The following is a 23,009-nucleotide window of genomic DNA, read 5'->3' as shown; positions in this document are numbered from 1 at the left end:
CCCAGAAGCCCACCCTGATCCATCTCTGATTTAGTGTTCAGGTTTGACCCCTCCAGAGGGCTCAGCTCTGAGACAGGGCTGGCTGCCAGTCTTTTGGGACCCACATGCGCAGGGGATCATTCGTGCCCCAGTGCTGATGCCTGTGCTCCTTGTGTAAAAGAACCCGTGCGCTACAGTCTTCATCTTAAAAGACAACAAAAATGTGTTCTGTCTTTAGAGTTAAAAAACGAAAAGCATGTGTAGCTTTAGTGTGAAGGAAGAAGAAATCTAATTTTTCTAAGTGAAGCCAGATCCATAGTTATGCCTGGACATGACCTGCAGAATGTCTGAAGGTCCCCATGCCAGAAAAGCAGGGCCCAAGCCCTCATCTTCTTCTTCCTTTTTTTTTTTTTTTTAAAGATAGGGTCTTGAACTATTGCCCAGGCTGGAGTGTGGTGGAGGGATCATGATCATAGCTCATTGCAGCCTTGACCTCTGGGCCTCAAACCATACTCTCACTCAGCTTTCTGAGTAGTTAGGACCACAGGCATGTGCCACCACACCCAGCTAATTTTCGTATTTGATTTTTTTGCAGAGCCCGGCTTCTGCCACGTTGTCCCGATTTGTCTCAAACTCCTCAGCTCAAGTGATCCTCCTACCTCGGCCTCCCAAAGTGCTAGGATTACAGGTATAAGCCACCATGCCCAGCGCCCCAAGCCCTCTTTTGATGGGACCAGGGAAGAGGGCTCCGTTGCTTGGCTCACCTGCCCCCAAACCATTTCTTGCCACTATGGAAGTGGATCTCAAAACCCATGTCACAATTTATTACTAGGGGAAAAAAGAGTCATCAGAATCACCCAGGATACACAGAACCCCCCTCATAAATGATGCACCTTACATGAAACCACAGATTTCAACTCCGATCCTCTGTGCTGAGCCTTCCCCTACTGAACTCTCAGGAGACACTTCTCACAGGCAAATGCCTCCAGCACCAAGCCTTTTGCCACTCTCAACAAACGGTAAACACCTCAACAGGAAAAGGCAAACTCAGTCTCCCTGATTTGTGATTCTGGGCCTCTAGTCCAAGTCCTCCAACAACAGGGCAGGTGACAGGTGTCATCTGGAGTGCAAGGACCATCTTACAACTGGAAATGGACATAAGGTAGCCGAAGGATTTGAGGCTGTCAAATCCTTCCAGCGGTAAACTAAGGCTCCACCCCCACTGCTGACTCACTCTGTTGAGTTGATCAGAAAGTAGCGGAGTTGATCCCCATGTCCAGAGGGAAGGCAGGGTTGGAGAGGCCAGGACGTAGCATGGCATGCTCATGGGCTTCTGACAACGATGTGATGGGGGACAAGCCTGGGCGGCACGACCTGAATTCTAGATCACCACGGCATGATTTTTCCTCTCCTCTAGGAAGGGCCATTAACCTTTCAGATGACAGCCCTGGGATCAGAGTGACGGAATGATTTTTGAGGTCAGCAAGGATCTATGTTCTCAAAACCTGACATCGACATGCAAAAGTTGTGACTGAATCCTGGTGTCCCTGAGAGGAAGACTAAATGCATGTGACAGATCTTCTGCAATCAAAATGCCCCATTTCCCAGAGTATCTGTCACAGATTGATAACATCCACGCAAAAAGTTAAGTACAATTATGTCTGTCACTAAGAAACATACTTCCTAACCTGTGACTGACAACTTGCTGGGAGCTGACAAATTACAGGAAGATGACTGCAACAGCGAGCACCACGTCACCTCCTACGGGCAACCCAGGCCTGGCTGACACTCCGAGAGGCTCCCAGGAGGCTGCACCTCGCAGGGGAGCCTGCCGGTCAGGACTCAATGGCTGGGAAATGCTCTGTGGCTTTGGGTGGGAAAATAACACTTTGCCCCAAGACAGACGGTGTCAGGGAAAGGTCACAGGATATGCCCATGGCCTGGGGTCTGTGGGGAGCAGAGTTTGGGCCATAGCTTCTCCCTCGGGACCACAGTGAGGCCAGCCCAGGTAAGCGGGAGGGGCAGGGTAGAGCTACTGGAACCACACACTGCAGATTTTCGAGGCGAGCCCCCGAAAGATGGATATTCACATAAACAAGAGATGTCCTTCCATGTTCCAGCCACATGGAAGGCAGACTGCGTGTTTCTGACAGACTCTGAAAGGGACAGAATACCACTCATCGTCAGCTCAGGCCTGCCCATCCTGGACTGAGACGCGATGTCCGCCTCGCCAGGGGCCCTGGACGCTCTGGGAGGTTCGTTCCTCTGAGCCTGCCCTCTCAGGGAGGCTGCATAGCAGCACCTCTCCACTACCCATGCCTCCTTCTCTGACATTAGCAAGATGAGCGGGAGGGAGGCAATGGCTGCAAGTCAGATGCAAAAGCATCGAGGCGGCTTGAGGACCTCTGGAACCAAGGCCTGCTGCTCTGCGCCCTCCTTGCCCACTGGAGGGCCCTGGAGTTCTCTGGGCAAGGTGTCTGCGGCCCTAACATGGAGGTCTGCTGAGCCTGAATTTCTGTAGGCGTGGAAAAGGAATATGACAAGTTTCTTAAGTAAGGCGGAAGCAGCACTGATTGCTCTAATTCTCCTGCAGTCTGAAGGATCCAAATGCTGTCTCATCACCCCCAGCATCTGGGAGTGTATTGCCCCTCAGGTCAGCTTCTTTGATGCCACAGAATTTTCCCCTTGGGGAAGCTGTCTTTATTGAGTTTTTAAAAGTGGTAAGCCTAAATCTACCTCCATGTAACTTCAGTCCACCTGATCTAATTCTGCCTTCTGGAGCCCCCAGCCATCTCTCTGCCCTCCGCCCCATCCCCGCCTGGAAACCCTTCTACTTTCTCTCCTGATATTGACCTTTAAGACATCTGCAGTGGGCTGGCTTGCCTCCACTCGGGTCGAAACTGGATTCCTTAAACTTGACACTGGAATTGGGTAACCTCTGCCTGGCGGGGTGAGGCAGTGGACACACCCCAGGAGCAGGACTCCGCTCAGGGCCTCCCTCTGGTGCACACCAGGCTGCACTCCACACACCCACGCTCCGAACTGGCCGTTCCACACACTTGGCTGCTAAGCCAAGCCTCAAGTTGGTTCCTGTGTGATGGATGTTTTGAACCTCAGGAGCCCTCTCCGCCTGTGCCCATCACCTCCCATGGCTCCAGCAGGTTGTTCTGGCTGTGGAGGAGATGCGGAGTATTGATTCTGTCATTCAGCACGTCAGCTCACCCTAATGACTCTGCGTCATCTGCAAATTTGATAAGCATGCTTCTGATGTCTTTATCAAGCCATGGTTCCGCTGCTTGCTGAGCTAGAGGGCAGCAGCCCACCAGTGGCCTCCTCCTAGGTCGACCCAGAGCCATTCGCTCATCACACTAGGGGCCTCTGGTGCTCCAGCCACTGTGAGCCCACCTGCCTCCTGGGGCTTTTCCAAACCTCCGTCCCAGCAGCTCCGTCCCTTTCTTCTGCTAGGAAGAAAGAGCCCTTTCTTTCTAGCAGAAACAGGTGATGCCCTGCATGTGAGAGATGGTGGAGGGGCTGCTCTGATAGAAGCCAGGATGGTGTTTCCTCTTTTGGCCCCCCTGCCCCAGACAGCAGCACAGAGATGAATCAGAAACCCCACCATCTGATCACATGCCCGAGGCTGACTCACAAAGCTGGGCCCAGCCCCAAAGAGGGCCACAGAGATGCGACCGTGCCTCCGTCCCAAGGTCAGCCCCCTCCTGTTGATCAAAGTGCATGACATGGACGAGCAGGGGATGGAGCGGCCTGAGGCCCAGAGAAATGGAGGCTCTGGATCCCGGAAGAAGCACTAGGAGATAGTCAAGAGATGTGTGTGGTGATGTCTGTGTGTGAGATGAATTGTCACTGCATGAGGGAGAGGAGCTCTGCCAAGCCACCTTCTGCCGCCTTAGCTACCAACTCACTGGATACAGCTTAGGAGCATCCCTCCTCTCCCTGGGGACCTGCCTGCTCCAAAAGGACAACTCCAAAGCCGGTGACACCACAACATTTTCTGCAATAACAGAGCTTCTGCAGGAAGCTCCTGCTTCTAGAGGCAGTTCCTGTGTTTGGACAGAGAAGACAGTGCCACTAGAACCATGAGGTCCTCAGGTGATGGCCCACAGACACTGCAAAGATTCACCTTTTGTCTGAAACAAAGCTGGGAATGAATGACATTCCAAAAAATGGCAGGGAATTCTTTGAAACCGGAGTGATGACACAAGAAATGGAGGCAGAGCACGTGGTTTTGCCTTTGGAGAAGAACACAGGCTCAAGAAGGCAGCAAGATCTGTGACCCATCCCTTCCTAGGTACTCCCAATGGGCCTGGGCCAGGGCTCTGCAGGGAAGGGGCCTGCCACCAGCTCTGGCTTAGAACGGCGTTCCCCGCCACTGCCACGGTTGGACAGTAGAGGGTGCTGCGTCACCGTGCTCCCAGCGACAATCCACACCACACAAAAGACTGCACTGGCTGTGGTTCTCAGGTTAGTGGTTAAGGATACCTGAGAAAACAGTAGCAAGACGCAGACTTGCTATTACATTATATGATATCACCTAGGTAAAAAGTACACAGGAAAAAGACTTGAGGGAAATATAACAAAAGGTTATTAGCATTTGCTAGTGGGAAATAGAATTCCTGTTTTTTCATACTTTCTACATTCTGCCAATTTTCTACAAGCCTAGATTACTCTCGTCATCGAGAGAGACCCATGCAGTGCTCAGGGACCAGGGAGTGTGGAGGGGTTGCCAGGGACACATTTATTGTGACACTAAATACGTGCCTGGATCCAGGTGGGTGCTGGGGAGCTCCTCGGAGGCTCGCGACATGACTACAACACCACACAGGCTTCAGATGACCTAGGAGCGCTCAAAGAACACTCATCACAGGCCCACCCAGGAGCCTTAGGGAGGGCTTCCTGGGAGAGGAGTCCTCTGCGCTGAGACCTACCAAACACACCTTATGTGCAGGGCGCACCAGGAGCAAAGGCACAGAAGCCTGGGGCAAGAAGGGAGGAGGAGGCCACCAGCACAGGTCTGGGGCTTGGGCTGGGAGAGGGAAGAGAAGAATTCCCGGGGCTGGTGTGTGGCCCTGCAGGCCCCACTGAGGGACCTGCTTTACCCTCTAGGCTCCTGGCAGACCTGCAGCACCTGGAGCACAAGCCCCAGCCACTGTTCCCCACCTCAGGGGAGGCGATCAGGCTCCTCCTCTGGGGAGTGCAGAGACCTGAAGCCTCACGGAATAAAACAGCATACTCATCCTTTCCTAGGTCTTCAGCGGTAAATGTGAATGAATAATCGGTATTTCATTAAAAAAAAAATCAAAGCTACTGGATAGGAAAATAATAATAAAAAATCCCTCAAAACCCAAAAAACCCCCATGGATGAGGCCCACATAGGTGTGCATCCTACCTGTAAATTACCGCACAGGGGAACTTGGGACAGGCAAGTGGTTTTTACTTGGAAGCATTAATGTACATTCAATTATCCTGCTGCACACTGGCTGACTTAACTCAGCCAAATTAGAATACATTTTATATTGACTATTTTGACATCTGTTTTATTTGGCAAGTAAAACAAAACTGATCCAATTTCCTTGCAGCCATTGTAAACCATAAACTGTACAGCAGAGGTGATAAAATATGTAAGCCTTAGATACACTTGGTTTTGATGTGCTACCCTCCAATTCCGCCAGGCTTCTGGTGGCCCCGTGTTCTCAGTCCATCTTGCTTTGGCTGCAAGTGACCTTGCTCTCACAGTGACCCGCAGGCTTCCGAGAGCACTCTCTCTGCTTTATCTGAGAAAATCAGCACTTTTTCTTTATCCACAGAAAGTCAAAACCTGCCTGAAGTGGCGCCCATTTCTGGGCCCTTCTAGAACACATGATGTCAGCAGGGAGCAGCTGTAACCACTTCAGGGCAACTGCACCTGTGGGGGCTTTCCAGCCTCTGCCAGGAGCCCAAACTTGAGCTGACCGTGAGCACAGGGGATGGACCTCAGCACAGGTGATGGAGGACCCCTACATATAGGTCATGGGCTTAGCTGACCCCCCAGCACAGGTGACACACCTGAGATAGCCTTGGCACAGGTGACAGTGACCCTCGGCAGTGCCCTCCAGGGCAGAGCTGACAGTGCTCTCACTCAGAAATGGAGAAACCAGTGCTGATGCAAGGAGCCAGGCTCACACTCCTGAACCAAACAAAGAAACTCAACTGTTCATCCTGCAACTCTGGAGGCTCATTAGCAATTCCTATCTTTTTATGCCAAGTGAAACTGAAACCTACTTCTAAAGTTTCAGGCAATTCCAGAGGTAGTTAAGTTTAAATACCGCTCTCGGTTTGTGAAACTGTCATAAGAAAGACCAGATTGTCTTTATAGAGGGATGTCCCAGAGGACAGAGTCCTCGGGGCTTCAGGGCCTCATTACAGCGCAATCTTCCAAGTGAGGCGGAGGCTTGGCACAAAGGAACAGGGTACAGAGAGCCGGTGGCATGTCCCCGAGGGCAGGCTATAGTGTGGAGGGCCCAGGAAGACCCACTGGTGACTTTTCTGTCCTGTTCCTGACAGATTTTGTTCCTCTATACTCACCCACATGGAAGCTTTGCGATCCATTCTCATTTATGTTACATCCCTTAGTGACGCTGCCTCACGGTTCTTGTTTTATTTACTTTTGCAATCCCTTTCTCAAACTTAATCCACCATTGCTGTTTGTTCCTTGCCCTCAGTTTACTCCAAGTGATGCACAGGAGTTTTACTTGACAGGATTCTTTTTATAGAAAATGTAGAGACTTTTACACTTTTTTTTTTTTTTTGAGACGGAGTCTTGCCCTGTCACCCAAGGCTGGAGGGCAATAGTGTGATCTTGGCTCACTGCAACCTCTGCCTCCTTGGTTCAAGCCATTCTCTTGTCTCAGCCCCCCAAGTAGCTGGCATTACAGGCACCCACCACCATACCCAGCTAATCTGTATTTTTAGTAGAGACGGGGTTTCACCATGTTGGCCAGGCTGGTCTCGAACTCCTGACCTCATGATCCGCTCACCTCGGCCTCCCAAAGTACTGGGATTATAGATGTGAGCCACCGTGCCCAGCCATTAGAGGCTGTTACTACCTCTATAATGACTGAAATCAGTTGCAGAGCAAACAGTTGGCTCACCCAAGTTTCTCTGTGGAGACAACTATTTTTTTTTTTTTGAGACAGAGTTTCACTCATGTTACCCAGGCTGGAGTGCAATGGCGCGATCTCGGCTCACCGCAACCTCCGCCTCCTGGGTTCAGGCAATTCTCCTGCCTCAGCCACCTGAGTAGCTGGGATTACAGGCACGCACCACCATGCCCAGCTAATTGTTTGTATTTTTAGTAGAGACGGGGTTTCACCATGTTGACCAGGATGGTCTCGATCTCTTGACCTCGTGATCCACCCGCCTCGGCCTCCCAAAGTGCTGGGATTACAGGCTTGAGCCACCGTGCCCGGCCGGAGACAACTATTAAAACTAGCATTTCCTGAAAAACTCCTCAACTATTCTCTCAGACCCAAACTACCCATTCATTAGTTTATAGCTCATTGGAAAAAGAAATTATATGAAAATGAAGAACATAATAACTCACTAACCCTCCTGGGTTTCAAATGAGTTGCTAGTCAAGACAGAGAAGGAATTTTACCTTAAGGCCAGTGAGCCCAACCACATGGCTACACGGCACGTGTCTGTGTGTATCTAGCAGCTCTTCTGAATAGCAAGCCAATTTTAAGTTGCATAATCTGCAATTTTAGGAGCCTGTAGGACATGTACAAAATAGACTACAGCATGGCCTTTGCATTCATGTAACGCAGAGATTTCCAAGTGGATTTTTAAAAATCTCCTCTAAAGATATATTGCTTCTACAATTGTTCAGCTGTACTTTGTACTACTTCAGCAGACACCAAGGGGCAGTTTTCTAAAATGTTGTCCAGGGACCCAAGACCACAGGACAATGCAAGACACCACCAACAAGGCCTCACCTGGGAAGGTTGGGGGCTGGGGTGGAAGCAGCTGATGACTGGGAAGGCGTTGTGGGTTGAGATGAGTCATGATTTCTTGGTACTCTGCCCATTCGATACCAGATCCCCATGCTGTTCAGTTCCCTTTAGGAAAAAAGAGAAATCTTCATGGCTCTGGGTAGCACAAAGCATTTACCTGAGTGACAGAGCAAACCAACTCATCTAAGAGTCATGGCCTCAAACACCAGAGAATCAGTTCTTACCCCCGATGTGAGATGGGTTCTACCATCTCCTTTGTGCTCTGGGTATCACAGCTCACACGAGGGTGACCTGTTCCATCCAGGCAGGCCTTCAAGACAAGGCTGTCTGCGTCACCCTCCCCAAGCTTGCCTTCCTGCCCCAGCTGGTACTTTCCTTGCTTCTCCAAACTTCTTGTTTTACCATTTCCTTGTAGAGTGATGGGATAATCCACATCAAGTCCTTTGTGCAGTCAGGAGGGACAGATAGGGAGATGCTGGCTTTTAACCATGAGAAGAATCAGCCCCCTATTCCCTAACACACCCCAATCTTAGGACGCAGCCTCTTCCAGCTGGGTGTCACCTGCCATCGGCCTCATTCTCAGGGTCAGTTTGGGAGTCATCTTCAAACTAGAAAACTCGAGGCCCCACGAGTCACACAACTAGGCGTGGACACCAAGGAGCCTCCCAGACACTGCATAAGCTCTCCTGTGACCTCCCTTACACAGTCACCACAGCCCCACCCACACCACACCACACACTTGTGAGTCCTGAAGAGACAGCCATGCTCCTAGGAATAGTGACGGGATCATTTTCACCATATTCAGTTTCCAACTTCCCAGCTGCCCCACGCAACTGCGTCTTTGGGACCTGGTGTAGAGGAATATAATCTCTTCAAAAAATGGAAAAAGACTCATTCTGTGGGAACCCCTAATAAGCTTCTCAGAACACCACAGGAACCATGTAAAACCACAATCTTGTCTTCTTAGCTGAGTGATTCCAACCAGCTGCACTGATTTCTCCACATCTGGGCCATGGCCTCCAGCTGCCAGGCTTTGGAGGTGCTATTTGGAGTGTGAATTTTCTCTCTTCCCCAGCTGATAGTCCCAAACTCTTGCAAAGTAACATGTAGAGCTGTGCCCGCTTTTAAGAATAAGTGACTTAGAGTTCTGAATACTGAGTTTGAAATTTCCTTGCTTAAAAATAACACTGGAATTGTCTTCCTCTGGAAAAGAATTTTTGTCCCAAGATGAATTAAAACTGTAGCAATATTTCCAACGTGATATCAAGGAAAAAAGGCTTTGGTTTTATCAAGGTATATACTGGTAAATATCTATTCCTTAAAATGGTTTAAATTGGTTAAAAATGGAATCTTTTTACAACAGGATAGTTTGTAATTAAAGATACACATAGTAACTGATATTAGACTTTAAAAGTTCATTACTAAATTGCTGGTTTCTGCCATTTATATGTAAATGGGTGCTTCTGAGGTGCCTAAGGTATGTTTATTCTCTTAACTATTTCCTACTCCTGTAGTCCTACTTGTAAACCACGCTGGGAAACAGGCTTTTTGAGTGTGTAGGAGGAGAGTGATTACAGGGGCCTTCTTAACCACATGATCTTGACACAGAGCACTCAGGTGCCTGAGCTGAAGACTCATCGAGGTGAAACTTATATGCATTTCTGTGGTACCTGCTCCCTACAGGCTTCAAGCAAATGCCACAAGGACTCATCTGCTTCTCTGTCCAGGTCTAGGCCTTCAGGAAAGGGCCTGGCTGATAAAGAGGCGGCTCTGGGCTCAAATGAACAAGAGCAAAGCAGGGTACAGGCCTGAGCCAGGAGGCCGGCCTCAGAAGCTAAGGAGGAGAAGGTGTCTCTGGGAGCCCACAGGGGGACATATGGCACTTGCCAGGCCTGGCTGAGGGGGTGGTAAACCATCTACCACACTGAGTAATGTGCACACCTAGAATTGCAGTTGACTGAGGACAGTGAGCATCTATTTCCTCTGTCAGCTGGCATCCGCTCGCCCCCTTTCTGACTTTTTACTTCCCCTCCGTATTTTAGGGGCAGCACCCATCATGTAGTCCTTGAGTTCCCATGGAGGTGATCCTACTTCCTGCTCAGGCCTGGTCAATGGAAGAATTTTCCAGAAAACAGTGACCAGCCCAGGGTGCACATGACCCTACCTAAATCAATCAAGACCAGTGAGTGTAAATTCCAGAACTTCTTTTGAACTATCAGGAACACCAACTTGCTCCTGGCCTCTGGACTTGAACCTGTATGAAAAGCAGGTGGAGCTACTGCAGCGCCAGGCCTCCCTGAGGCAGAAACACGTCAGAACAGAGCCCAGCACCAGAGCCAGAGGGAGACAGGGCAACCAGAACCCAGGGCTGGACTTCTAGCTCCCGCTTCCAGGCGTGCCAGTCCTGCCTCCCGAACTCTTCTGTCATGTCAGCCAACAAATTCCTCCTTTTGCTCAAGCCAAACTGGGTTGGGTTTCCTGTCACTTACAATCCACAGATCCCTGGGTGAAACCCTGGAATTCCACTGTACTAAGTATTTATGGAGCCACAACAGAGCCAGGCCCATGCTCGGTGCTGAGGCTACAGGAGGAACAAGGCACAAACAGGCCCAGGCCTTGGCAGTTCCCTGCTTACTGGGGAATTATCATGCTGTGTAGCATTTGTGTTTCCTCCTGACTTGGAGCCCTCCGCTGGCTTTCCAGTGTGCTTGGAATGAACTCCAGGCCACGTCCCAGGAGGTCCTGCCAACCCTCACCCTTGTCCCAGCACTCTCCCTGGCTCTTGCGGCTGCACGGGGCTGCATTCTGCACCCAGAACGTGGCCCGCGCATTCCCGCGTCTCTCCTTCTGCTCTGCCTTGCAGGCTCTGCTTCACATCTGTGCATGGCTGGCTTCCTGACGTTCAGGTCTCTGCTCAAGCATCACCTTCCTGACCCCCTCACGGAGGAGCCCGCTCTTTATCATTGTGTTTCTCTCTCCTCACTGTCCGGAATTAATTCATTTATTTTCTTGCTTATTGCTCATCTGTCCCTTTTAGAACATCAGCTCAGTGACAGCAGGGCCTTTGCCTCACTCACGACCACAACCAGTGGCCTTGGCCCCGTGGTACAAAATAGGTCCCTGTGACCTTTCTTAGGGTGAATAACCGGTGCGGAGAGTTGAGGCCAGTGGCATCACAGGACGTCGGGGAAGGACCCAGAGAAGCTGCAAGGGTGAATGCGCAGAAGGGCAGGGGAGGAAAGGCCCTAAGGTGGAGTCAGCAGAGCGAGCCTAGATGCGGAGAGGCCGCAGCTGAGCAGGAAGGGCAGCGGGGAGTGCTGGACTGATGGAGGCCGGTGGCTGAGAGCCTGGGGACCAAGCGAAAACCTCTTGGACCTCATTGCCTGGAGTGCTCTGAGCGCTCTCAGGGAAGAGCAGCAGCTGAGATTCCTGTCATTAACACTCACCCAATAAATGTGTACTGAGGCGGGGCCTGCTTGGTCCGACCCATGATCCGAATGTCACAAATCGCAGCTTCTGTTGAATCCCGTGGAATAAACTTAATGCACAGCCTCTTCTTCCTAAAAGCCACTTCCTCTGAAGGAAAGGACAACAGAAAAGGTATAAGTTTTCCAGAGATGCCACTATTTCTACTCTGAAACCCACGTCCCCTGTCACACCCCGTTCCTGGCAGCAGAAGTGGCAGGTCACCTAAGCTGCTGGACAGAAGGGCTGGGCTCTGCCGCCTGCCTTCCCTGGGGCTGCAGTCACCCTGCTCTGCATGCAGGGGCCAACCCAGACACCCCCTGCTGAAGAGAGGACCACACACGCTGCAGTAAACCTGGTGGCTTCTAAGAGCCACAACCGTAATCTGCTCACTGCTCAGCCATCAGAAACCTGCACTGACTCCCCGCGCGTTCACATTTCACCACATGGACTTCTTTTCTTTTCTGCTTTCTATTACAGAAATCTTCAAACATACCCCAAAGCAGAGAGAATAGTGGAACGAATCCACGTGTTCCTACCACCCAGTGTCAATACCACACAAAATGGACAAGCTGGTTTCCTCTCTTCCCGGCCCTGCAGTTTTGCTGGATACTTAAAATGAATCCCCGATGACACCAGGTCATGTTGCCATCAATATCTCAGTAGGCATCTCAGATAGACACTTCTTTAAAGACCACCATGCCATCACCATTCCTAACAAAATGAACAGAATTCCCGAGTATCATCCAAGAGAGAGTCTCCATGCACATTTTCTCCATTCTGCCTGTGTCGGGATCTGCAGGATGACACGGCGCTGCCTCTGGGCGTCAGGCCTCCCAGTCCATTTGGCTCTGGAAAAACCACTCCTGCTCCCTTTTATTCAGAGCACTGACAGGTTGGAGAAATCGGGTCCCTCCCCTGTGCTTTCTGTAGACTGACAGAGCTAAGGCCTCGATTAGACTCAGGTTTTAGGTCTTTTAGGTGCACATGCTGCCCAGAGGCACATGTCCTTCTAGCCTGTCATGTAGCAAGGCCCGGGGTCTGGCTGGGCCATTCTTGCTGAGTTCTGCTGGTGTTGTTGGCCTGGGACCTTGGTCACACAGTTCCCCAACGGCCATCCTTTGAGCACTTTCTCACCCACTGATGACTGTTGCTAAGATCCATACTTTAGTAAGGTTCACAATGGTGATTTTTGAACTCTGTTATTCCTTCTGCTTTTTTTTTTTTTTTTTTTTTTTTTCAGATGGAGTCTCGCTCTGTAGCCCAGGCTGGAGTACAGTGGCGCAATCTCAGCTCACTGCAACCTCTGCCTCCCGCGTTCAAGTGATTCTCCTACGTCAGCTTTTTGAGTTGCTGGGATTACAGGCATGTGCTACCACGCCTGGCTAATTTTTGTATTTTTAGTAGAGATGAGGGTTTCACCATATTGGTCAGGCTGATCTTGAACTCCTGACCTCGTGATCCGCCTGCCTCGGCCTCCCAAAGCGCTGGGATTACAGGCGTGAGCCATGGCACCTGGCTTCCTTCTGCACTTTTAAGCTAGAATCCTTCTATACATAACTTACCTTCATCAACTATTTGGTCTTCCTGAAATAAGTTTTATATAGGAAATAAAGGATAAGCACGTGATTCTTTTCTCTTACTTATCAAGCCTTAGAGTAAGAAGTTGGTCCCCGAGCAACCTCCAGTGCTGACCAATGGGATATGTGTGTTTGTGCTTTTAAACCTGAGTTTCAACCAGCTGCAGCCATTTAATACATGAGTCAGACTGATCTGGGTTGAAATCCCAACTCCACCATTTTCTGGCCCTGTGACCTTAGGCAAGTTACTTAATTTCTCTGGGTCTTGGTAAACTGTAAAAGGGAGTTAATGAAACCCACCACACAGGGATGTGGGCTGGTTGCACTGTGCCAGCACATATGATCCACTTAGTCCAGTACGTGGCACATAGTAAGTGCTCAGTAAAGAACAGCTGCATGGAATCTTACTGTCATTATTGACAAGCAAGCCTCTAATGTGTAATTTATGCCTGTACTTGGTATTGGGTTTCAAGACCTTGCAGTTCCGTGGCAGGAAATGATACATTCAATAGCACATTCAAATTGAGGAACAGAATGAGGAGAAGTACAGTCCTGCCCGGGGGTTTTACTACAGGGGCGGGGTGCGTGGGGGGGAAGGAGAACAAGAAAATCAGTAGAATTGTTTTGTTGTTATTATGTTTTTAGTGATGTAAGTTTGTTTTTTAAAGAGTCGGATAGTGGGTTTTCCAGGCACAGAAACTGAGAGCAAGAGCAGATCTACAAGCGGAGAGAAACAAAGTTCTGAATCCAGACCCAACACTGCAGAACATCTAGGAAATGACCCTAGAACCGGAAATGAAGAGGCTCCCTCCTGCCCACACTCCTGTGTGACGAGACCCAACCTTGAAGTCCACACTTGGGACCGCAACCTGGGGGGTGGGGGTGGGCACTGTTCACAGCCACTCTGCACCTTCAAAGATTATCAGCTCATCAGGTTGGCCTTTGAAAGTGCGAAGAAGATGAGACTGTTACACAAGGGAAACTAACACTGGGTGTTTCACTTGCTGTTGCCATGCTGCTCTTGGCTCCATTCCTCTGTCTGCAGCAAACTCGGGGTAAGAGATGGAGCCACTAATTACACATGCTTAAGCAGGCCTAATTTTAAGTAAACATATTATACATAGTCAATAGAAATGTGTTCAGTCATGCTAATGAACACAGAGAAAGTACACAGCACTTTACTAAAACAAACAGTCTTCCAGTTTTTCAGTGCTATGGATTACAGCAAACTATATTTTAAATTAATTACAGGAGTCTCCTGGTTTTGGCTGACTTTATAAAATCAGGGCCTTGAATACTCTCAAACAATACAGAGCTGACCATAAGGCGTAACTGGTCAGCGTGGGCTCCTCTGTCCCCTGGGTAAAGGCTCCAGGAAATGTTGCTAGACCCAGACATGAAGAGGCTCCCAGCCACCCACCCTCCGGTGTGACAAGGCACCTGGCGTTGGGCCCAGGACAACCGCAGAGTCCACACTTGGGACAACAACCTGTGTACTCCCAGTTACAGGGGAGAAACTTCCCAACCAGGACCCCTTGGCCCCCCAGCAGCTGCCCCAAGCCCAGATAGGACAGAGCCTCAGTGAACTGGTCCAATTAACTGAGAGGAAAATGCAGAATGGAAAACCCCTTGTGGCTCCACAGCATATCAATGTAAAGACATTCAAGGTCAATGGACTGTCAAAAAACGAACACCAACGCAAATGTTAAAACTGAAAAACATGGGAAACGCAGGAAATCAATCCAAGTCTTTGAGACAACTGTAGATCTAAGCAGAGGAGATCATACAAATGGCCAACAAGCACGTCAAAAGATACTCAACGTCATCTGCCATCAGAGAAGGGCAAACAGAAAGCACGAGGAGATTCCACTTCACGCCCACTAAGATGATAGAATCAAACAGACAGACAATAAGGAAGTGCTGGTGAAGGTGTGGGGAACCTGGAACCTACGTACACTGCTGGTGGGAATAAGAAACAGTGGAGCTCCTTTGAAGCATCATTTGGTAGTTCTTCAAACATACCTAGTTACCACATGACCCAGCAATTCCATGACTAGGTAGATGCCCAAGAGAAATGAAAACATGTCCACACAAAAACTTGCACATGAATGTTCATAGCAACCTCATGCCTAACAGCCAAAAAGTATACACAGCCCAGATATACATCAGTTGAATGAATAACCAAAATGTGGTATATCCATATAATATTCTATTATTTGGTGATAAGAAGGAATGAAGCAATGGTCTATCCTACAACATGGACTAACCTTGAAAACATTATGCTAAGTGAGAGAAGCTGGTCACAAAAGACCACACACTGTGTGATTCCATTTATATGAAATGTCCAGAATAGGCCAATCTATGTAGAAAGCAGATCAGTGGTTGCCTAGGGCTGGTGGGGAGTGGGGAGGTGAGGACTCTAGAGAAATAAGAGTGGTTACTAAGGGATATGGAGTGATATCCTGATAATGCGTTTCGGGGGTGATAGAATGTGCAATAATGGTTGCACAACTCTGCATTTACTAATAACCACCAAACTGTACATGTCAAATGGGTGAATTGCATGGTATGTGAGTTATATCTTAATTTTTTAAAACTCTATATATTAATATAAAAGATAACTGTAAAAGGTGCTTACACATGCTCTTCCAGTGTGGTGCTGTGGTTAAAAAGTGTGGCTGGCGTTAAGACGTATGTGAGTATTCTAGTTATTCCTCCAGTTCTAGATGTATGACCTTGGCCAAGTTCTTTAATCCCTAAGTAGTGAGTGCTTCATTTTTCTCATATGTGAAATGGGTATAATAATGCCCATCTCTAAAGAGGGGTCTTCTGAAGATTAAATGAAATCAGGGAGGCAAAGCTTTTATCACAGGGGTAAGCATACAGTAAATGCATACTAAATATCAGCTCTTATGAATATCAGGTAATACATACAGTAACAAAAGACAAAAAGCAATCCAATGTCGAAATGTGAAGAGGCCATCAGGAAAATAAAAACATGCTATACAACGAGGTCTGCTGGTTTCATGAAAATAACAGTTAGGTGGGATCTGCATAGAGATAGAAACTCTAGTTCATATCGTATGAAGTGATAGCAAGAAAACAGCAAAAAATAGGGGGACCAAAGTGGGGCTAATTATGAAAGAATAAAGTATGAGACAGAAAATGAGACAGACCATTTAATTAACGAATCCTGCGTTGTAACAAAAGGATTCTCTGTATTTTTTTTTTGTGTTCACTGTTGTAGATATCCTAAGGTTGGCTGACAAGTGATTAAAAACGAAACAAGGTAAGTTATATTACACCAACACAAGGAAGCCCAATTGCCAGAAGTTTTCCAGCACCATTTAATCACCCATGTGCGGATCAAGACACTCCAAGCGCTCCAGCACCGTGAAGAAACTGTGATTCCTCAGTAATTCACTTCTGCTCGGCACTGCTCAGGGGTCAGAATATTCAGTCCAATTCGAACCTGTGAACTTTAATTCACAGTCTTTCTGATTCTCACTTTTCTTTCTTGCTCTATGGGCCCCAAATGGGCACGTTATTGGTCTTGTATTCTCTGGGCATCTTCTGATTGTTTTCTTTCTGCCTCCTTCTGGATCTTGTGCCAAGCTTGGCTTCAGCAACACCAGAGGCAGGACTAGAGACAAACTATATCCAGTTTCACCATTTTATTCCCCAGTGAGCCAATTCAGCAGGGAGCACCATTCTAAAAGAAAGGGATGTTCTGCTCATTTACATGCCACTACCCAGAATATCTGCAAACTCCTTGGAGAACCCAGCCAGACACACATCAAAAGCAGTAGGGTTTATTCATGGGCACGCAGTAAGTCCTCCTAAAATATTTCTGAAGAAAAATGCACATAAAAAACACCTACAAATATACCTGGAAGAAGAAAACCCTCATTGTGACGAGTGCTACTAAAGGATGACTCACGTGTGTCCACCGTCTCCTGAATTGGGATGAAGCCCACAGGCAGTGTGTCCTTGATGTCAATGAGCTTCATATCTACTAACACGTTCCCCAGATGACTCTTGGGAAGAAAGAAAAGAGATACAGACTATTAATCTGAACATGCCTGTGGTAGGTTTGCCATTTTGGCTTCAAGATGCATATTTAACACAATGACTTGTGCAGCTTTATGACAGCAGGTTAATTAGAGTAGGCGACACTTAATGTTCCCCAGTGGTTACAAAGGGACTCGTGCGGCCCCCGGGAAGGAATTTCATCTGCGGAACCTCAAAGCCACTGACTCAGACACGGCCTTGGTGAGTTCGGAGCAACCCAGGAGATGCTCTAGACATAACTCAGCAGAGGGCAGCTGTGCTCACAGGTCCTGGGACCAGGCTGCCACTCAGCCCTGAGCATCAGATCTCAAGGCCAGAAGGTTTTAGAAAGACAAATTCCTGAGGCACTCATAGGGAAGAGCTGCACGTAAACCCGACAGGGAACCCATCACACTCCTAAGTGATCACCAGTCTGCATAGTGACACACATTTCAGTTGCTAGATACATTCTGCAAAATCCCAAGAATCATAAACTAATACAGAGTGAAAGCCCTGCTGCCTCAATATTACACATCTTCTAAAATGACATGCACCAGGGCCTCCTAAAGTTTCTATTTAGTGGTAGTGTATGGGGTCCACAGTGCGCAGTTTCTGTAACTAGTGTAAAAATATCTTTCAAAGACAGTAGACTATTCTGTAATTGCAAGAGAGAGCTCTTTGCAAACATGCTGGCACTTGCAGCCCGCATTTCAAGCTGGAAATGAGCGCTAAAGATATCTACCCTACAACTTAAATATGTGGGGCCACTTTGGAGATTTCATCAAAATCTTCAGAGTAATCTGCAGCTTGGTTCCCCCTCTCTAGTCAGAGCCAGTTAAGGAAAGAATGATGGGTTCTAATCTCAAATCTCTCCTGTTAGGATACTAGCAGTGCACTCCATGTGCCCATTTTGCAGAAGTGCCTCATCCCCAAAGCCCAGCGTGAGCATGCTCTCCGTTTACTTGTTCAGCATCCTTGGACAAGCATCTAGTTGGTCAGCCATCACTCTGCCCTGGACAGCAACTTCTCAGGCTGTTGTTCCATCTTGCTTAGAGAAGAAGGGCTGCTGCCTCCATCTCTGCGCATGGGAGCCAAGATCCCACCTCCACCTGCACTGTGCCACGTCTCTGAAATCCAAGCAGGGAGTTCTCATCATCTAAACTGTGTCATGTTCCCTCTTGGCACTTTCTTTTTCCCTTCCTATCAATTTGTGGGGTTGTTTAATATCTGTCTCCCTTCTAGAGTTTAAGAACCATGAGAACCAAACCTATCTCTGTTCCTACTGTAAATACAAGCCTAGCATGGTTTTTGCCACACAGCAGGTACTCAGCAATTACTTGCTGAATAAATTAATTTTGGGGGCACATTTTTCAACTGGGCCACTCAGAGTCAGAAATCAAACTGGAGGCCAGGTGCTATAGCTCACACCTATAATCCCCACACTTTGGGAGGCCAAGGCGGATAGGGCACTTGAGCTCAGGAGTTTGAGACCAGCCTAGGAAACATGGCAAAACCTCATCTCCAGAAATGAAAAAAAAAAAAATGGCTGGGTGTGGTGGCGCTCATGCATGTAGCCCCAGCTACTCAGGACGCTGAAGTAGGAGGATGGTTGGAGCCTGGGAGGTTGGGGCTGCAGTGAGCCAAGATCATGCCACTGGACTTCAGCCTGGGCAACAGAGTGAGACCCTGTCTCAAAAAAATAAAAAGTAAAAATTGGCTGGGCACAGTGGCTCATGCCTGTAGTCCCAGCACTTTGGAAGGCCAAGGCAGGCAGATCACTTAAGGTCAGGAGTTTGAGACCAGCCTGGCCAACATGGTGAAACCCTGCCTCTACTTTAAAAAATACAAAAATTAGCTGGGTGTGGTGGTGGGCACCTGTAGTCCCAGCTATTCTGAAGGCTGAGGCAGGAGAATCGCTTGAACCCAGGAGGCGGAGGTTGCAGTGAGCTGAGACTGTGTCACTCCATTCCAGCCTGGGCGACAGAGGGAGACTTTGTCTTAATAAAATACACACACACACACACACACACACACACACACACACACACACACACATCAAGTTGGGTTTGCTGAGATGTCAAATCTGAACTATATAATAAAAATATCTAAAGTACTGATATACACTAATAAATATAATAAATATATTATCAACCAAAAGTATACAAATGAAATAAATTATTAAAATTTAACTAGGAAGGTCAAAACAGCAAGTATAATCTATGATCAGTGTTTTTACGGCACTGCCATCAGGAAACCGTTTCTTTCTCTCAGAACTATCATATTTGGCAACAATTAATATTCTGACATTCCAGGTAGCTGGGCTTCAGGAAGACAATGTACAGCACAGCCTAGTGAGTGGTAAGTGGGACCTCAGAACGTGGAATAAATCTCTGACCGTGTAGGAAGCGTTTGAACTGTTAACCTAACTTGCAAGCATCAGCTGCTTTCAGAATCGCCTGGCCTAATCTATCATAATTTTTTTTCATGGCAGTTGCTTTTCCATGTCATCACTGCTTTCTGCATTGAGAAATTAACAACTAGGTATGTTTTCCTGCCCTGCAGATGGATGGGCATTCATCAATATCCTTCCCAAATGTCTTCTACTTAACAAGTTGGGTTTTACAGAAGTCAACTGCAAGCCACTTAGTGACCTCACCCTCCACACACTCTACAAATGTCCCTGATTTTAAAACATGAACATCAGTGGTGCGGCCATTTAAAAAAAGGAAAAGCATGGAAAACCCCTTGCATGCATACAAGATGGGAGGCTGCACTGTCAGAGCCCCCCACAGCCCAAGTGTGGTCCCTCCTCACACAGGGCTGCCACTGTACTGGGTTTAATACAGTGGGTCTGCGACACCATTAATTTTGCCTGTTCCTCTCCCCTCCCCCATCTGTGCTCTCTTTCATTTCCTCCTCATAAATATGAAGAACGTATTCCCAATCCTTGTTGAGCAAATGATTCATGCCAAAAGCCCAATATGCACTGACTCAGGGTATTTATATTGTCTCTGGTAGCCAGTATTTGCTAGTATACTGTAATTATTTTTGACAACCTTGCATTTAAGGTAGCCACAGATAACCAACTTAATATTCAAATGTTCATAAATCCTTCTGTTTAATATCCTCCCTACCTAATCTATGTACATTATTATTACAGGTAATGCAGAAAGTACAGGGCATGAAAAGTGCAATTAATCTCGATCCTTCCCCAGGAAGCAATGTCACTCCAAAGCCAGGTTTCTGTATTAATAGCATTATTGGGGGAAAGGAATTTAGGTTCCAAAGGGGTCTCCCAAAACTCCTACGCTGGGAGTCTCAAGTCACCTAATTAAGAATCTGTCCAGTCTGGAGATCCCACATCCCTCCTTTACAGTTGTAAAACATTATGTTCTTCAAAGTCTTGGTTTAGACTACAGGGCCAGCACAGACTGGCTGTAACATATTAAAATATTTGATTCCTCCTGCACTCCTGGGCTGGCAAGAGGGCCCATTCCAACCGCTGGAACTCGATCGTTTGGATCCCAGTATCGGATCCATTCATTCTTTTTCCAAAAACAATATGCACTGCTTCAAAAGCGAGGCAGAGGCTTCTCACACTGCCTTTGTCCTATTCTAACATCCCTTCATCATGCCCAAGAAATATCTTTTTAACGTTCAACACATGTTGACTAAATCAATAGGTTTTCTCTAATACATTTACCCACGACACCCAATGCTAACAAGCCCCGGTGACTTGTCTTTGTCACATTCAGATCTGTCACTGTCCCCATTCCAAGGTATGCGGGGACTCCGCTAGCCTAGGTACCAACACACCACAGTCTTTGGGGTAAAATGCAATGAGAACAAATATAAAAAATGATCACAGAGATCACGGCTGTCCTCGGGCCACTTTTAACTGAAGCCTCTTTGGCCTCTACTCATTTTTAACTGAAGCCTCTACTCAGCCTTCAGCCCACGCTTGGGTGTTTCCTTCGGCTGCTCAGTGAGCCGGGGAACCTGTGGGGACTCATTATAAGCTCACAGTGCCCTTGTCCATGCTTTAGCCCTGCTACCTTCCTGGTATTTAAAATATACTCAAATGCCTGAATTGAGAAGATTACCAGTCTTTTGTGCCAAGGTTTTCCCTGACTCCATTATAAACTCTGTACTTTACAATGAGCATATATTGCTCTTGTAATTAGGGGGAAAAAATAAAGCAATGACTTTTCTCCCAGTCCTAAATATGTTCAGAATAATTCTCCTACCAAAGACTTAACAACAAACAACAGGAATGGGGGTACAGGAGAGTGCAAGCCAGAAAGTCACGTGATGGTCTACATTCAGAAAACACTGAGGGGACATGCCAGGACCCTGCGATGGACCCACCCTCCTCTCCCCAGGTGGCAGATTTCATGCTGTTGAAATGCTTTCCTCATTTCATGCTGTTGAATGAGGATATTCGTTATCTGGGTTCAGTTTTTTTTCTTTAACCACAAATAAATATTACTGTTATAATTTATAACAGTAAATAAATCAATAAAAAGATTTCCAAAAATAAAAACTGACATGACAAAGAGACAATAACATTTGACCAAAAATGAAATGTTAGCTCTGTAAATGAAAATCCCAACTGCTCCCTATTTGGGGCTACGGAAGAGAAGTAACCTTGAACAAGCATATCGCCTCTTGGATCTCAGTTTCTTCACTGGAAAGAAACTTCCACTTGTAGAGATTATGTGCAGACAGAATGAGGTACCCAGGACAGGCCTTGCACAGAGAAGATACTCACTAAAGCTACTTCCTTTTTTTCTAATTCGTCTATTAAAATACCTTATTAGATGTAAAAACAACAACAACAAGAAACCGTAGTAGATGTCTTTAAAGTTTCCTAATTTACAGGTGCAAGTATTTTTAAAAAGCACAGTAAGAGAAATCTGCATGAGTGGATACTTACCCACAAAAATAATGAAATGTGCTATGTCACATAGAGACTCAAAGGGAGCAGAAACGTCACTGTGGAAGCAAGGGCATGATGTCTGTGGACGGAGTGGGGTCATATGGGCCCTCCCTGAGCCATGCTGCCTTTGCTGGCCAGCATTAAATCCCGCTCCACTGGAGAACTCTCACTGCCGCACTACCCTGTGATTTGTTGCTTGGAGGAAAGGTAGGCAAATGAGAGCTGGGAGAGAAATTTCCTGGTTTCCTTTTGAGAACACAATTTAATGGAATTCACGGTACACTTGGGTACGTGGTTAATAATACTGTTAATAAATGAAACACAGTGCTGGCTGCTGATTCTACCCAGTTCCCTAAAACCACAGATAAATTAATATGGCAATGAAAATAAACCACAACAACAAAATGAGGAAATTCCAAACAGGAATGTAAATTACTTGCGCTCACTCAGCAAACAGAAACTACGACTAGACTTACATTTTCTTTGGAAAATGATCTTGTGAAACACAGGTATCTGGTAACCTTGGATTTAAATAAGCCGTCTTTCCAGAGGTCGGCATCCACACCATCTGCTGTCTGTGCAACCTACACCAAAGAGACAGAGAAAAGGACCGCAGGTAAGGCAGGAAGGAGCTGAAGGTGTGCGTGGCCACTTCTTCTGCATGTTCCAATTAACACAGGCCCGGGCTCTCCGGGCATCTCATTAGTTCATTTCACTAGGCACTGGGATGAGATTTTCCAAAAGGGGAAATGGGAAAGTGTGAAAAATACAACTTCTAAAAATACTTCCCTGGGGAAGCTGTTGATTAAAGACGCCCTGACAAAAATGGTTCTAATGAGAAAAGAGCAACTTTTGTTGTAATGGACCAAGAAGGGATTGGGTAAGTCAGCACATTAAGCAGCTATTACCACTTACAGGGGTGAAGAAAGGAGACCACAGGGTGTGATGAGCCACCTGAGGGGCCACTGCCTGCAGTGAGGGTGACACAGC

The 23,009-nt window shown here is 47.4% G+C and overlaps 1 protein-coding gene and 1 long non-coding RNA gene across 11 annotated transcripts in view; both read right to left on the bottom strand.

Annotated features, from left to right (window-relative positions):
* The window catches only part of MVB12B (multivesicular body subunit 12B), a 228,186-nt gene that overhangs the window by 149,191 nt on the left and 55,986 nt on the right, over positions 1–23,009 (bottom strand). For all 10 annotated transcript variants that reach the window (XR_004262372.1, XM_032257265.1, XM_032257266.1 and 7 more), the window contains exons 3-6: positions 22,496–22,603; positions 16,971–17,067; positions 11,432–11,561; positions 7,968–8,090 (exon numbers count right to left, since the gene is read on the bottom strand). Coding sequence is in view for 9 of the 10 variants with exons in the window: in XM_032257265.1 (XP_032113156.1) it covers positions 7,968–8,090; positions 11,432–11,561; positions 16,971–17,067; positions 22,496–22,603 (458 nt within the window). In the remaining variant the exon portion in view is untranslated. The remainder of the gene's footprint in view (positions 1–7,967; positions 8,091–11,431; positions 11,562–16,970; positions 17,068–22,495; positions 22,604–23,009) is intronic.
* On the bottom strand, positions 5,287–6,810 carry LOC116535855. The gene is made up of 2 exons (XR_004262374.1): positions 6,768–6,810; positions 5,287–6,736 (listed from the first exon to the last, which is right to left on the bottom strand). It is a non-coding gene; the product is annotated as an uncharacterized LOC116535855 (long non-coding RNA).

The sequence above is a fragment of the Sapajus apella genome, unplaced genomic scaffold (assembly GCF_009761245.1).
Source record: "Sapajus apella isolate SASKATOON/1434 unplaced genomic scaffold, GSC_monkey_1.0 scaffold97, whole genome shotgun sequence".
Classification (NCBI taxonomy): domain Eukaryota; kingdom Metazoa; phylum Chordata; class Mammalia; order Primates; family Cebidae; genus Sapajus; species Sapajus apella.
The sequence above is the reverse complement of the archived record's forward strand: the minus strand, read 5'-3'. Positions and strand labels throughout refer to the sequence as shown.